Source organism: Gracilinanus agilis, chromosome 2, assembly GCF_016433145.1.
Source record: "Gracilinanus agilis isolate LMUSP501 chromosome 2, AgileGrace, whole genome shotgun sequence".
Lineage (NCBI taxonomy): Eukaryota > Metazoa > Chordata > Mammalia > Didelphimorphia > Didelphidae > Gracilinanus > Gracilinanus agilis.
In genome coordinates this window covers 530,139,325-530,155,240 of record NC_058131.1, presented here as the reverse complement: position 1 = coordinate 530,155,240, position 15,916 = coordinate 530,139,325, and the positions used below count along the sequence as shown (strand labels likewise).

Here is a 15,916-nt window from a genome sequence, read left to right as displayed (position 1 = left end):
GGACTGGTGGGAAGGGAAGCAACACTAGGGAGGGAGAGGGCGGGGGTAGGGGTAGCTTATAAAGACTAAAGAAGAATAAGAGGGGAATAAGAAGGGAGAGAGGAGAAAGGGAAGTACAGTAAGGGAGGGGATTAGGGGAACTGATTAAAAACAAAACACTGGTATAGAAGGAAATAGTGAAAGAAGAAAGGGCAGGACAAGGAGAGAGAATGACTATGCCAACTACTCTTCCCAGCTTATGGATACTATGTGCAATGTTAGGAAGCATTTCCAACAAATGCCTATTCCTTAAGGATCATTATATGACTGTCATTGGGGAGATAATGAGTTGAGTGACTTTGGACAAGTCATTTCATCTTTACAGGCCCTACTTTACTTATCTACAAGATAAGAGGGTTAGACTAGACAACTAGTAAGATTTCTTCCAATTCTAAAAGTCTTTATTTCTGATATTTGTTAAATTCTCTTATGTATATGGTCCTGAAGGTGGTTTTGCAGCTAATAAAGTATTTTTGTACTGAAGTTATGCTAAATTAACTTATTTATCATTATATAAAATTAGAAGACACCTGGTAATTTCCCCTCAAGGGTTTAGAACCTAAATAGAAATAGCATAGAATATGTAGATAACAGGGGAATATGCAATAAAAGAAATTTTTTACATACATAAAAAATAGACAGTGTACTGATTTGCTGGAAAAGTATTATTTCTACCAGTTTCATGCTGTATTAAATTCTCAGAAAATCTCATTAAATAACTTCAGCATACTCTAATACAAAAATGCTTCCTAAGACTACAAATAACCAGTCATTCAATCTCAGCCCAAAACAACAACACTTCAATAGGAATGAGGAGATATTTGCTTAGATACACTAAGAAACTGTAAAATGATTTGTGAGCCTCTTTTGAGCACTAACTAATGCTACTTCTTCTGCAGCAGTGCTTCTGTCTCCCCATAAACAGTCCAGGGAAGGTGTGGATCAACACCAAATAGCCCACTGAGCTCTCCTTTATGGGTGGCAACAGAACCAAGAGAAAGATGACCCTTAAAATCCCAGTGCAGGCACAAAGTCTCAGCCCCCTACAGAAAAAACTAGAGATAAGATTACTGGTTAAGTTGAAATGTTTTAAGTTTTCCTTTTTTTCACATGCCTAGCAGAAGAGTAACAGATTGAAGTACTGCCACAGGTTGCTTTACATACATTCGGAATTCTAGTAGCTGTGGGACATGATAATAGATAATGGTAAAAAGATGTCTTATTTTATGGAATTTACACTTCTTTTGATATACTGATAGCATACAAATTGCCATTGAGTGTTCTAGTCTTCTGTAATTTTGTTTATTATTAAAACTTTTAAGGGCATTCAGCATTCTAATAAATTCCTATTTATAGAATTATATGCTGCATCTAACAGTGAGGTATGTGGTTAAGTAAAGAATCATGCATCAAAGGTTGCAAAAACCCCAATTAAAATTCTACGAAATGCAACAAAGCTCACTTTGGCTTAGGAGCAATAAAAACTATTGTAAGACATAAGTCCGTGGGCTTTGATTTTAGAAGTCTGTCATTTCCTGGCTATTGAATCATGATCCAGCAAAGCGACCTACTGCCACAGAGCTACTGAAGAGTGAGCTGCTCCCCCCACCCCAGCTGGAGGAGTCCGAGCTGCATGAGGTGCTGCACCACACCCTGGCCAACGTTGATGGCAAAGCCTACCGGACCATGATGGGCCAGATCTTCTCCCAGCGCATCTCCCCTGCCATTGACTACACGTATGACAGCGACATACTGAAGGTGAATTTAAATTCACTTCTTATAGTATGTATTTAACAAAACACAGGTTGGATTTAGAAATTCTAAGTTCTCTTGAATAGCATTAAACCAGGTGACTATTTCTGAAAAGTTCTTTTAATGCAGCTGTAATAATAAGCATTAGCCAAAATGCCCAGGGCCTAAAACATCTTGGCAGTTCTAGTCCAAACTAAATAGTGGGCCTAACATAAATTTAATGTACTCTGCCTATTTGTTCTTTTCCCTTTTGGTTTGGTTTTCATGGAATCTGTTTGGGGTGTGAGTTTATTTCTTGCATGCTGATAGGCAGAGTAATGAAAAGAGATAGACTTGGATTGAGAAAAATGTTACTTAAGATGGAGTTAATGCAGATTTTTGAGAGCCACATTTTTTTTCTTTTGCCTGTTTCAGAAAGCTATTTGCAAGAATGCTTTAATATCAGATGTATGTTTAAACAGAGTTCTCAAATATGCAGAAAAAACTGGTCTGATGTCTTATTGGATATACATCTTGCCCACAAAAGATGTTTTACAATTGATTGTACTTCATAGAGCCACAAAGGACCTTAGAGATCACATAATCCAATGCATTCACTAAGACATTTTCTTTTCTTTTAAGGAGTCAAAAAGACCACCCAGCTTTCTGACTCTTCAACACTATTCAGAAAAATTCAGAGTACCAACCTCCTCCCACAATTTTATTAGGTTGCTTACATTCTTAAGGCCCTACTTTGTTTTTTTATGGCCTAATTAGACTCATTTTCCCCCCATATTGCTTCAGTTGATTAGCTTCTGGGTATTTGCCAGTTACTGGTCAGCATCTATTTAGGAACTAGGGGCCTTAGGTTACCTAGCCATAGACCATTTCTTTTTTTTAAATTTTTATTGTCATGCAAAACACACTTCCATATTGGTCACTGTTGTAAAGCACACTCATACATAACCAACCCCCCAAATAAAGCCATAAATATACTAATGTGAAAGACGACTCAAACAATTCTTTCTCTGGAGGTGGATAACATTCCCCATCATAAGTCGTTCAGGATTGTCCCAGATCATTGCATTACTGAGAGTAGCCAAGTTTTCACAGTTGATCATCATCAATGTTCTCCTCGTTCTGCTTATTTCACTCTGCATCAGTTTCTGCAGAACTTTCCAGCTTTTTATGAATCATCCTGCTTATCATTTCTTATAACACAATAGAATTCCATCACCAACATGTACCACCATTTGTTCAGCCATCTCCCAATTAATGAACATCCCTTCAATTTCCGATTCTTTGCCACCACAAAAAGCACGGCTATAAATGTTTTTGTATAAGCAGGTCCTTTCCCCTTTTTTATGATCTCTTTGGTATTACAGAATCAAAGGTTTTGCTTAATTTTATGGCCCTTTGGACACTGTTCCAAGTTGCCCTCAGAATGGCTGGATCAGTTCATAACTCCACCAACAATGCATTAGTGTCCCAGTTTTGCCACATCCCCTCCAACATTTATCACTTTCCTCTTCTGTAATGTTGGCCAATCTGATGGGTGTGAGGTAGTTCCTCATAAAGCCCATTTTTCTAGAGCTACTGCCAGTTACCCAGCCCAGTGATATGATAGATAAATAATAAATCTAGTTACTGTCACTCCTAGACTATCACAGTGGCATACTGGTTGGTCTCCCTGCTTCAAGAAATGTTCCACTTAGCTGTCAAAATAATCTTAGAGAATAGGTCTGACTATGTCATCTCCTTCCTCAATACATTCCTGTGGCTCCCTGTCACCTCAAAGATTAAATAAAAACATTGCCATTCAAACCCTAACACATCTCTCACCCCTCCTTTCAGTCTTCTTCCATCCACTCTATACTCTGTGCCCCAGTGACACAAGGGACTTGTCTCTTCCTAGACCAAGGTACTCCATCTCTCAACCCTGGGCATTGTCACCAGTTGTCCTGCACATGGGAACACCCTCTTCCTCATCTCTACCTCTTGGCTTTCCTTCAAGACCCAACTTAAATCCCACCTTCTTCCTTTCCCAGAAAAGGACTTTCCTGATTGCCTTTAATTCCAAGGCCTCCCTCTGTTGATTGTTGCCAATGTATTCTGTATTTGGTTTGACGGTATCTTGTCATTGTGTCTTGGAGATCAAAGATTGTTTTTTGCTTTTCTTTATATCACATAGAAGGTACTTAATGTTTATTGACTGACTTACCATCAGCTATAATATTCTTGAAAGTTTCCCTTCTGCCACCATTTTCATAGGGTTCCTTTCAAAGATTTCTCTTAGAGAACCAACCCCCTAGGAAAATACCTAAGAGATTGAGAAAAAGCAATTTATGATCAAAAGAATGTCCTCCATTATTCATAGTACTTTGAGAGCTATGACAGCAAAGAAACATATTTCGGTATTCTTGGGATCTTGCATCCAAATTGTTTTGGGCATTGGTATCTGGCAGCACCTCAGTGTAGTCAAACTGTGTGTTTCTGTGTCACATTTGCCCTACACTACACAGTGCGTTTTTATATATATGTGTGTGTGTGTGTGTGTGTGTGTGTGTGTGTGTGTGTGTATACATACATCTTTGAATTAAAAAGACTCCCCATAAACCTCCATTTATATTAAAACTGTGACTTATTTTGACTCCTGATTAAAGATCATTCTGAAACAAGATAGAAGATGGTAGAGCCCCCTTCCCTAAAGATGTTTGGAAACAAAATCAGGGCAGAAAGGTGGCTCAGTGGATTGAGAATTAGGCCTAGAGATGGGAGTTTCTGGGTTTGAACCTGGCCTCGGACACTTCCTAGTTTGTGACCCTTAGCAAATTATGTACTCCCACTTGCTTAGCTCTTACTGCTCTTCTGCCTTGGAACTGATATTTATAGATTCTAAGACAGAAGGTAAGGGTTTTTAAAAAAGCACACAATGACTCTATGAAACCTTGTTCTGTGATCTTGCAAAAGTACACTATCATACCACCAACCAACACATTTTTTTTTCTTTAGAGATAACTTGTTTCCCCTCTTGGAGTGGTATTTTAATTGTCTTGGTTGTTTTTTAGGGCAGCTTCTCTATCCGTATAGCCAAGATACAGCAGCACGTGTGTGAGACCATTACCCGCATCTTTAAGAGACATGGTAGGTCCTTTTTTATCTCATTGTTACCTGTGTTTCTTTTTCACCCTCAGAAAGTTATGGCAGCATTTCTGAGTAAAACCTAAATATACTTTTCTTTTCAAATCTGATTATAGGTCATTGAAATTTAGGCATGTGAAATTTAAGCCTATTCTTACATTTCAGCTTCTTATAGAGAAATCGACCTAAGAGAATAGAAGCTTTGCTTTTAAAATAAAGTTGGATAATCACCATTATAAATTATGAGAGCTACAATGACCCATTGTACTCACTCTATATCAAGAATATTAAGAATAAAGAAATTAATAATGTCTTAGGAGTGGCACATGGGGATTAGTCTAACTTTTTTTAATAGTCTTCAATGACATAGCCTTAATTGTCAGGTTCATATTTCACTTTAAGTTGGTTCCTGGGGAGTATGAGAACTCAGTGGTTAATTATGGTTTGCCAATTTGGTATAGGAGCTGTCGAGTTGTATACCCCACTGCTACTTCCCCGAAATAGGCAAATATATGAGCATAATGAAGCAGCCTTATTCATGGACCACAGCGGAATGCTGGTGATGCTTCCCTACGATCTCAGGGTGAGTCCAGGAATATGCTGTTTTTCAAGCTGGAGTTTTAGAACTTATGAGTTTGTTACTGAATCTAATTTTAATTGAGATTTTCTTTTAGCACTTCTTTTTTATACTGGAACTCCTGACTTTTATTCCACACAGATTAGTGTGCCCATTGTTACCATTTCTCTCTCACCCTTTAAAAAAAAAACAAACTTCATAAGCGTGAGTTGGTCAGAGTTGCTCTTGAAGTCCAGATGTTTGAGACCCAAATCTTTGCCTCCTTATCGGCAACCCAGAAGTTAGTTGTGATAGTACAATTGTTTGTGCCCATAGATTCCAGAGTCCCCTTTACTCGAGTCTGGTCCTCAGAACCTCAACACATAACACTGACCAGGACACTGGCTACAGCAAATAAAGTGTACATTTTATTTCTTAGCAAATTCTTTCTTCTGAATTGATAACATTTTTACTCTGCTATGCCAATGACTATCCTAAATAAATATTCTTCTTTTCTAAGCCTGGCCCTCTAGTTTTTTCTTGGAAATATTTTTGCTATATAGGATTTTGACTCCTAAGTATTTAACTGATTCCTAAAATCTCATTGCTGACAAACAATTCTTTAGCATGCTGGATATTTGGGGCTGCAGATGAGATGTGGCATGAAGAATCATTTTACAGAAAACTTGAGTTTTAGTTGTCATTTGTTAATCTTCCTAATGCCTCAGGTTACCCAATTCTACATATGGAAAAGCTGAAATAATTCATCAATTGTTCATTCTATGAACACCCTCTATGTACATGGCATTAGGGGGCCAAGTTATCAAAGGAGTAAATGATTTATGTCCTGCTGCAGTATCATCAGCTTCGTTCGAACATATCTGTCTTTGTACCCACAGTGATTCACACAGGATAGGTGCTCAGTAAACATTTATTGAATTGTGTGAATTCCCACAATGAATGAATGACAAAGCTGGGATAAGAGTCCAAAAGGAAACTGAGATAAACATATCCTGCCTATGCTAACCCACTGAGATCCACTGAACTGTTAATCATTTGCATTTATATTCAGGGTGCCCCAAAAGTCTGAGTGCAGTTTTAAGCACTATTAACTTAAATCATGGGAGGCCAGGCAGTGCAGTGAACAGAGTGCCAGGCCTAGATTCAGGAAGACTCATCTTCCTAAGTTCAAATCTGACCTCAGATACTTACTAGCTGTGTGGCCCTGGGCAAGTCACTTCCCTCTGCTTCAGTTTCTTCCTCTATAAAATGAGCTGGAGAAGTAAACAGCAAACCACTCCAGTATCTTTCCCAGGAAAACCCCAAATAGGGTTACAAAGAGTCAGACATGGCTGAAAATAACACCAAGGAGTTTAAATCAGCATTGACCCACTTTGTGATATGTCTAATATATAGATGTTAGATTGTAGCATATATATTAATGATATTTTTTTTACTCCTGCAAGTACAGGGCCCCAATTTAATTTTTTTTTGCTGGTAGTTGTGCTTGATAATATTATATGTTTTCCATAGAAAGAAATCTGTACCTTTTCTAGTCAGTACTGACTATTTCCTATTATTACATTGAACTTTGACAGTTCAACAAAAATGTGTTTTCCAAATTCCACTTTAGGCATAGTTTAAAAGAATCCAACTCAGCAGCTCTGTATGTGTTATGTCTAACCCAATATGTGTGCCATATTATATTGTTCCTCATTACCAATTTGTTTTTACTTAAATGTTTCTTTGTCATGAGAGATGGTTCTAGTGGGGAGAATGGATGGTAGAGATTGGGAAGTAATAGTGGCATCAACAAAATAAACAAAAGACATCAATAAAACATTAAATAAATAATTGGGGAGGTAAATAAATAAGTTTTTCTGCCTTGGGTGAGGTCCAGAAAAGGGATAAAGCACTGATTTTTTTTATTATTAATTCTTTTGCTAAATGTTCATGTTATTTCTGTTTATCTTTCTGCAGACTGTAAATGCAAAGGAGTATTATTGTTATTTTAATGCTAACATTGAATCAAGTGGTGTGGTAAAGAAATGTGGTGTGGTTTGATAAGGAAATATATAAAAGAAAATAAGTGCTATAGTTATTGTCCAATTATATTTAAAATTGGCTTTTCATTTTCTAAATATTGGCAGGAGAAAAGTTCAAAATTGCAAACAGCACTTACTTTCTATGAATTATTCAAATATGAAAAGAAAATGCATGGCTGCCCATGTTGTGACCCATGTTGTACTAATGCTACCACCCTGGGATAAATGAGTTTCTGGGAGGTAATCTGAAAATAGCTACTTTATCCCCTAATGTGGTAACGGGTTGTGGTTACTTATTTGTGGATAGATGGTTATAATAAAGGATTTTTCTAGAGGGAATTTATTAAGGATTCCCCTTATAGATATTTAGGAAAAGACAGGGTGCTAGATGTCTTTCATGGTTGTGTTACCATAAATACTCTCACGGATTATTTCACAGATATCAGAATAACCATGAAAAAAGTCACTGGACTTTTAGTATATATGAGTTTTCATTTGACACAATCAAAATTAGTTTGTTTCAGAACAGATACAGTGGATAGAATGCTAGGCCTAGAGTTGAGTGGACCTGGGTTCAAATATGACCTCAGACACTTCCTAGCTGTATGACCCTGGGCTAGTCACTTAATCCTGATGGCCTAGCTCTTGCCACATTTCTGCCTTAGGATTGATAATAAGAAGTTAAGGATTTAAAAAGAAAAGAAAAGATCTTAAATACATACATAATATAGCAGCTAGTCACTGATATTGCCACCAAAAGACAGTTTGTGGGAGAGCATGGACTCCAAGACTTTACTCTGAAAACATTTTTTTGTTATATTTTCAGATTCCTTTTGCAAGATACGTGGCTAGAAATAATATCTCAAATTTGAAAAGGTAAGGAATTTGTAGAGGGAGTATTGTCTTCTCTGACCTACATCTAATTAAGAGCTCAGCATTCAACTGTTGGGTTTGGAATACTCTTCAAAAAGCAAAGATATCAGTTCTTAAAAGGCTGACAAGACTGCCCTTTCTCATAAGACTGTGGTCACTGAGCTGAATTAACTAGAGTTAACCACAATTCTCTGTGTGTCTTCTAAATATCTCTGGATCTCATCATTAATTATTTTCACAGATGACAGTTATGAACATATCTGGCCATTATTAGGCACAGATGATACTTTATATGCTTAATTTGAAGAATACTAACATGATGTTTAAAACTTTCTATTTCGGTTAACTTTGACCAAGAGGCACTTAAAAAGAAGCCTAGTAGAAATCTGCATGAAATTTGCATAGTAGAAATCCATAATTATCAAGCACATTTAAGTAACAAAGGAGCCAAACCCCAATGTCTCCTTATAAGACCCAGTGGTATTGCAGCTAATTGGCATGGTGGTTTTATGTGAAGTCAAAGCATTGTTATGGGATTTTTTTATTCATTACTCCTGAGATATTGTCAGCTACCAGTGAATGGTAAATCAGAATGTCATTTATGGTATGTTATTCTATCTGGGGTATAAGCACTAAGAGACAAATTTTTGCTGTGATAATATCTGCATAGTAGAGGAACCAAAGCACACAAGGCTTTTTAACAGCCGAACTAAATTGAAGCATAGATCATACTTCAGTTTTGTATACAGTGAAGTCTACGTATGCATTTAATTTGATTTTAGGTATACATGCTAGGCCAAAAAAAAAAAAAAAAAAAGAAAAGAAACACTTTAAATATGGTAAGTGCCATTCAGTTCAATGAGTGTATGCCTGAGCTTGAGCATGGAATAGACGTGAATCTACTTTCCCTAAGTTGTTCTCGTTGAATGTCTATCTTCAGTGTTATGGAGTATGACCCTAGAATGTCTTCTTCAAATCATACCGTCGACGATCTAGTTAATGAGCTTTTGCTGGTAGAGTGATTGAGAAGGACAGCCATTTGGGCCATCCTAGCATGCCTGGTTAGCTGAAAAGCCCTTGCTACCTTTACTTTGATGTTCTTACATCCTTTCTTACTTCATAATAAAGCAGAAAATTAGAAAGAAGTCATGTGGTATGAGATCCCTTTCTAATATCTAAAATCACATAAATGTGAAACCCTTTCAAGAATATTTTAACCTGTTCATTAGTTTTCCTACCAGCTAAGACTTATCAAACCATTCCAGTATCTGCCAATGAAACTCCAAATGGGGTCATGAAAAGTTAGACATGACTGAACAAAAATAACAACCTAAAAAATAAAATTTACATTTAGTTGTTTTCCAGATTCATCTAAAGATAGTCAGAGATTTTGAGAAATTCAAGGGATTTCTCAAAGGTGATTTCATCTTTAAATCTTTTTTTTTTATTTTTTTATTTTATATTTTTAAACCCTTAACTTCTGTGTATTAGTTCCTTGGTGGAAGAGTGGTAAGGATAGGCAATGGGGGTCAAGTGACTTGCCCAGGGTCACACAGCTGGGAAGTGTCTGAGGCCATATTTGAACCTAGGACCTCCCGACTCTAGGCCTGGCTCTCAATCCACTGAGCTACCCAGCTGCCCCTCATCTTTAAATCTTAAAACTCACTTTTTGACTGTAGAACTTAACCTCTTCATTAAGATGAGACTCTACTGTACTGGTCATGGGGCCACACAATCCTAGTGTCCTAATACATATTCTACCAGTTGAATTTTCTTACTCATTCCCTGTGAATATCTACATTGTTTTTATGAGCATTAGAGTACAGTAAGTAATCTTAGAATTCTGGGTTTCTTCTTCTAGATACTGTATAGAACGTGTATTCAGACCACGCAAGTTAGATCGATGTCATCCCAAAGAACTTCTGGAATGTGCTTTTGATATCATCACTTCTACTAGCAATAGCTTTCTGCCTGTTGCTGAAATAATCTACACCATACATGAGATCATCCAAGAGTTTCCAGTGCTTCAGGTTCCTTTCCATATTTTATTTAATATGTACTGATCTCCCATCCAATATACTTATTTTTTTCCAGTAAACAAGCTAGTGAGGTTGAATCAAGCCAGATTCATCTAAAGTTCCTTAAGTTGCCAACAGAATTAGTAAAGAGCTCTCCATTGAAAGTGATTTGATAGATATGACTTTTGAGTTTAACTTGGAACTATTAACTCTATTAACTTGAAACTCTATTAATCTTGGTCAAAAATATTATTGAGAGGAGGAGGAAGGATGGGGAGGGAGCATAAAAATTATTTGCCTGTAGTATTTCTAAAGTGCAAAATATAGACTAGTAACACTATGCCTTGTATACACAGACAATGATGCAAATACAAAAATGAAATCTTATATAATCCCTATCCTCAAGGAGTTGACTCCATTAGAAAGTTGATTGAAGATTTACATTAAAAACTTTGTCATAAGGCATAGTATCATACATATGCAAGGACTGCAAAGGGCTAGAAGATTGGGTAATGAAAAACAAAAGATGTGCTAAATAGAGGACACTTAGAGAAAGTGGAGGCAATGTGGTATGTATGTATATATAGCAGAAAGAGTGCCGAATTTCAGATCAGAAAGTCATAGATCTGAATCTCATCTTCGACATTTCCTAGCTTTGTGATATAGAATAAGTCACAACCTATCAGAGACTTAATTTTCCCCTCTGTAAAATGAGGATAACAGTACCTCTAGTAACTACCTTTCAGGGATTTTCTGAGAATGTTTTGCAAAACCTCAGAGCAAGGAGACAGTCACAGTATAGTATCATGGTGTCAGATTCAAATAGAAACCCTATGGGCAGTATATTGACTTAGAAAGTGACAAGTTAAAATTATCTACAATAGTTGAGAATTTTTATTTTGTTAAATATTTAAGGTTCTTGAATTGAGCTAGGAGTGTGACACCTCTGGTGAAGTGGATAAAATGCTGCCCTTAGAGTCAAGAAGATGTGGTTTTGAGTCCCACCTATTGCCTATACTGGCTGGGTGACCCTGGTTGAATCAGTCCCCAGGCAACTCTTTGAACCCTAAGTTGTAGAGTAAGTGTGGCCCTGCATTGGCAAAGAGTTTCCTCACTGAGATTCTCTATGAAAATTAAATCACATGTTCACTCCAAAGTCAAACCTTAAAATACTATATTATATAAATTTAAGCTATCCTCATTATTATTAGATACAAAAAAGCAGTCTCAGCAAGGTGAGAATTTTGTAGAAGAGAGGTCGGCTGGAGAGGGGCACATGAATAGGCAAAACTAAGGAAAGCTTCATGGAGAATTTGGAACCTGAATTGGGCCTTGATAGGAAGAACTTGAGCCAGAGGAGATGGGATTATTATGGAATTATTCATTTCCGGTGGAGAGGTAGAATTGGAACAAGAAACAATGAATAATCTAGTTTGGTTAGTATGTAGAGTATGTAAAGGGGAGAAGGATGAAATAAGGCTGGAGAGGTCAACACCAGTTGTGGAGGGTTCTGAATCTCTGGATCAGGAGTTACTATTTATTTGTTAAACTTTGGGAAGCTGTTGATGACAGGAGTAAGAATAGTGAAGATTATATAGGCAGCCATGTGAAGGATGGATTAGGAAGGAAAAAGATTAGAAACAGGAAAATCAGTTATAAAATTATTACTGTGCTCTAGATGAAAGGTGTTAAGGGAAAGATGCAAAGATTATTTTGTATGTAGAATGAATAGGACTTGAATTGGGAGGTGAGGGAGATGGAAGAATCAAGGGTCACTTTGAGGTTTTGATCCTGGGAAGCTGGTGATGTCAAACAACAGAAACAAAAGTTGGGGGATGGTGCAAGTTTCTGAGAAGAAAATGATGAGTTGAATTGTGGATGTGTTGAATTTAGAGCTTTCAATTTGCAGAGGCAGTTAGAAATGGAGGACTGGGGATCTATAAAGATTGGGTGTTATCTGCTTAGAGGTGATAAAGCCATCAGAGCCTGTTAAATTACTAAAGAGAGGGTGTGGAGTGAGAAGCAAAGAGGTCCAGGGACAGGGTCAAGTATAGAACTTCGGAAAGATAGTCACAATTAAGGAGGATAAGAAAACAGAAAAAAAAGTGAGGGAAAAATCAGAACATGAGGATGTTCAGTGTTATGGGACTAAGGGAGAAGATAATATTAAAAAGAAAAGGGGATGATTAACATTGCCCACTACTTTAAAGAAATCAAGACGTAATGTGAACTGAAGAAAGGATTCTGGATTTGGCTATCAGGAGGTCTATTAGCTACTTTTGAGAAAGCAATTTTAGGGAGGCAGATGACTTTCTAGTAGTTTATAGAATTGAATGGATTCTTTTACAAATGCTACTTTTATTGTATTGCTGTTCAAAAACTTTTCATGGTTCCTCATTTTTTACTGTATGAAATCTAAACTCATCTTGGCTTCCCAAGTTGTTTATAGCATGGCACCATCCTTTCTATCCAGTGTAATTTCCCACTACTCTTAACTTTTGCCTTTCACTCTAGTTAGACCAATCTCCTTCCTTCTAGCCCACACCCTCCACTATCTTTGTACCTTCCCTCATTTTATTATTCTGCATAAAATACTCCCTCATTCTTCCCTTCAAACCCATCTTTCAAACCTGTTTCTTTTGTACCTATTTTGAAACCTGTTATTTCAGGTCTCATTGATTTCTTTCCTCTTAACTCCCCCCAACTCTTACAACTTGTAATTCACATTTAAGCATTTAATGCAAGACTAGTTTACTGCTTGTGTGTGGTTTGGTTTTGGGTTTTTTTTTCTTTATCCCTTACCTTCTGTCCTAGAATCAGTTTCCAAATGGATTGTATGCTCTTTCAAGGCAAGAACCATCACTTCAATTTTTCCTTTACTTCCCACAATATCTAGCATAGTGATGTGCAAACAGAGATGTAACTTACTGGTTGATTGTTAGGTTACATAATGACATGTTTGAAGAATAATTTCTATTGAATGAAATTGCATGAACTCTTGCAGGTAGATATTATGTAGCATCCTAAAGACCTTTAAGAAAAGCTCTATTCTTTTCATGTTTTAAAAATCATTTATATTCGGATCTCTGAAAGTGCCTGAGGCAAAAGTATAAGTATGCACATGTCCAACAATTTCTCCTTTTTACCCCATGATATTCCACTGAATTAAAATTATGCGTTAAAACGCGAGAGGCTCATCATGCATCAAATGCCCTGTGAACAATCATGCCTAAAGTACTCCACTGGACTGCTAAAGGTTTAGATGATATCTTTCTTCACCTTTTTCACCCTCTAGTTTCTAAGAAATTTGTTTCTCAACTAAACCAGAAGTTTATAGCACTTTGTATACTTAAAGCCTTTGGAAAGTTTATGTGTTGCAATGAAAAAGCTAAGTGACCAAAGGAGGGGATTCAAAGAAAAGTCAGTTTTGAAAATCGAATAGAGAATCTTTTTCCTATACCTAAATGTCAATAGATAATTTTTTCTTCATATTAGGAAAGAAATTACAATATTTATTTGAACCACACTGCCATATTGAAAGCAATACTCTTATATTGTGGGATTCCAGAAGATAAGCTCAATCAAGTTTATATAATTCTGTATGATGCTGTGGTAAGTGAATAATGAATTTCTATTTACATGTAAGTACCTCCTGTCAATATTCATGAAGAAAAGTAGGATATGACTACCTTTTTACCGCTACAAATTTAAAACTATTACTCACCCAACTCTAGTACCAATTCAGAGTGATAAGGGAAATCTTCCACCTACATTATCCCAAAATGCAGATAATTAATATTCAATGAATTACATATCAGTTCATAGCTTTTGTAGATATTTACAAATCTAAAGATAGCAAATACCATAATCATATAGTATTCTTACGTGGAATGTTATCAGATTAATAGGAGAAATTCATAAAAAAATTACTTGGAGTTCATAAATATCCTATTGGTTCGAGGAATTCATGTGGTTGATGGAACAGTCAGAATAAAAACATGAAATTGATTATTTGAAGCTTCTTTGCAATATGGCAACAGCCTAAAAATGCCTTATATTAAATCAGGACAAATGTATCACCTGGAATCGAATCTCCCTTACATAGGTAGTATTTCTTGGACACCTATCTCTCTGGCTCTCAGGTAGCACTATTTTAGCAAAAAGGAGTAGGAAAACAAGGTAGTTAAGTCACAAAGTATAACTAAAAAAATGATTAATTTGGAAATGGGAGTGTATGTGAAGAAGCCTTTAAATTTTAAAGACTGGAATAGCATTATTTAAATATCATTAGGAAATTCAATCATCTTGTTTCTGCAGGCAAAGAACCTATAAATGGTATGATATGATTTCTTTGTTAGTAAATAGAAGTGCTGATGGAGAAAAGAATGAAAATGTTACAAGCTATTTCTGAGTTTTTTCTTCCCCTTTTTATGAATGAGTAATAAAAGTCATTTTTGGATTTGTGACACCTACTTTTAGCTAACTGCATTTAGGGAGAACTTGAAATGTAAACATCATCTTCCCCAACTTTCTTTTACACTTTTTGAAATTGTGTCAAATGAGAAAGCCTTTACTGTGAATTCTGCTACTCTAGGTTAACTTCCTTTGGTCTCTAGAAGTATAGAACCTTGAAAACAGGCTGTGCACTGACCTAGCTCCTCAGTTCCCCAAAGGTTGCTACACAGGCACAAGGGTGACATGAAATTCATGGCTCATAGGAAATAGGAAAAGGTGACTTCTCAATAATGATAGCCACAGCTGAAGAGGAATGGGCTAAATTGAATGATCTGGTATAACTAACCAGGGACCAGATGTTGAGCTTAGGTCCTTTCCTCCTATTCTTGCTATTACATCTATTTTCCAGATAGCTACAATGATCCTGGTTTCATGCACCTGGACAAAACATCTAATCTGTCTGAACCGTAGCTTCCTTATTCTTAAAATGAGGATATTAATATGCACAGTAACCACCCTACAAGGTTGTTGAGAATAAAATGAGATCATATTTAAAGCAATTCATAAATGTTGGCCATTATAATTACTGTCTAATTGAAGTGGTGAGTAGGTCATTAGCACCTGTTATTGCTTCATTTTTATTACAAATTAAAGTAATCTTCATTTGAGAAATTACATACTTCTTTTGCAATATGTCTAACCCTTTTTTGGAGACTAAAACTATGGTCAGATTTGAATATCCATTTTTTTAACAAGCATATTGATCTACTTTGATTTGTCTACATCAGAATTTTCATGTTTTATAATAACTAGTGAATATTTGTATACAAAAATTATACTTGAACCAATATTTTACTTTATTCTTTTTTTAAACCCTAACTTCCGTCTTGGAGTCAATACCGTGTATTGGCTCCAAGGCAGAAGAATGGTAAAGGCTAGGCAATGGAGGTTAAGTGACTTGCCCAGGGTCACACAGCTAGGAAGTATCTGAGGCCAGATTTGAACGTAGGACCTCCCTACTAGAGACTAGGCCTAGGTCTCAATCCCCTGAGCCACCC

At 36.4% G+C, this 15,916-nt stretch overlaps 1 protein-coding gene across 1 annotated transcript in view; it reads left to right on the top strand.

Moving 5' to 3' along the window:
• The window catches only part of EIF2AK4 (eukaryotic translation initiation factor 2 alpha kinase 4), a 133,747-nt gene that overhangs the window by 96,847 nt on the left and 20,984 nt on the right, over positions 1 to 15,916 (top strand). Inside the window, exons 21-26 of the mRNA XM_044665134.1 lie at positions 1,561 to 1,797; positions 4,839 to 4,914; positions 5,373 to 5,494; positions 8,339 to 8,388; positions 10,247 to 10,415; positions 13,899 to 14,015. Coding sequence (XP_044521069.1) covers positions 1,561 to 1,797; positions 4,839 to 4,914; positions 5,373 to 5,494; positions 8,339 to 8,388; positions 10,247 to 10,415; positions 13,899 to 14,015 — 771 coding nt within the window. The remainder of the gene's footprint in view (positions 1 to 1,560; positions 1,798 to 4,838; positions 4,915 to 5,372; positions 5,495 to 8,338; positions 8,389 to 10,246; positions 10,416 to 13,898; positions 14,016 to 15,916) is intronic.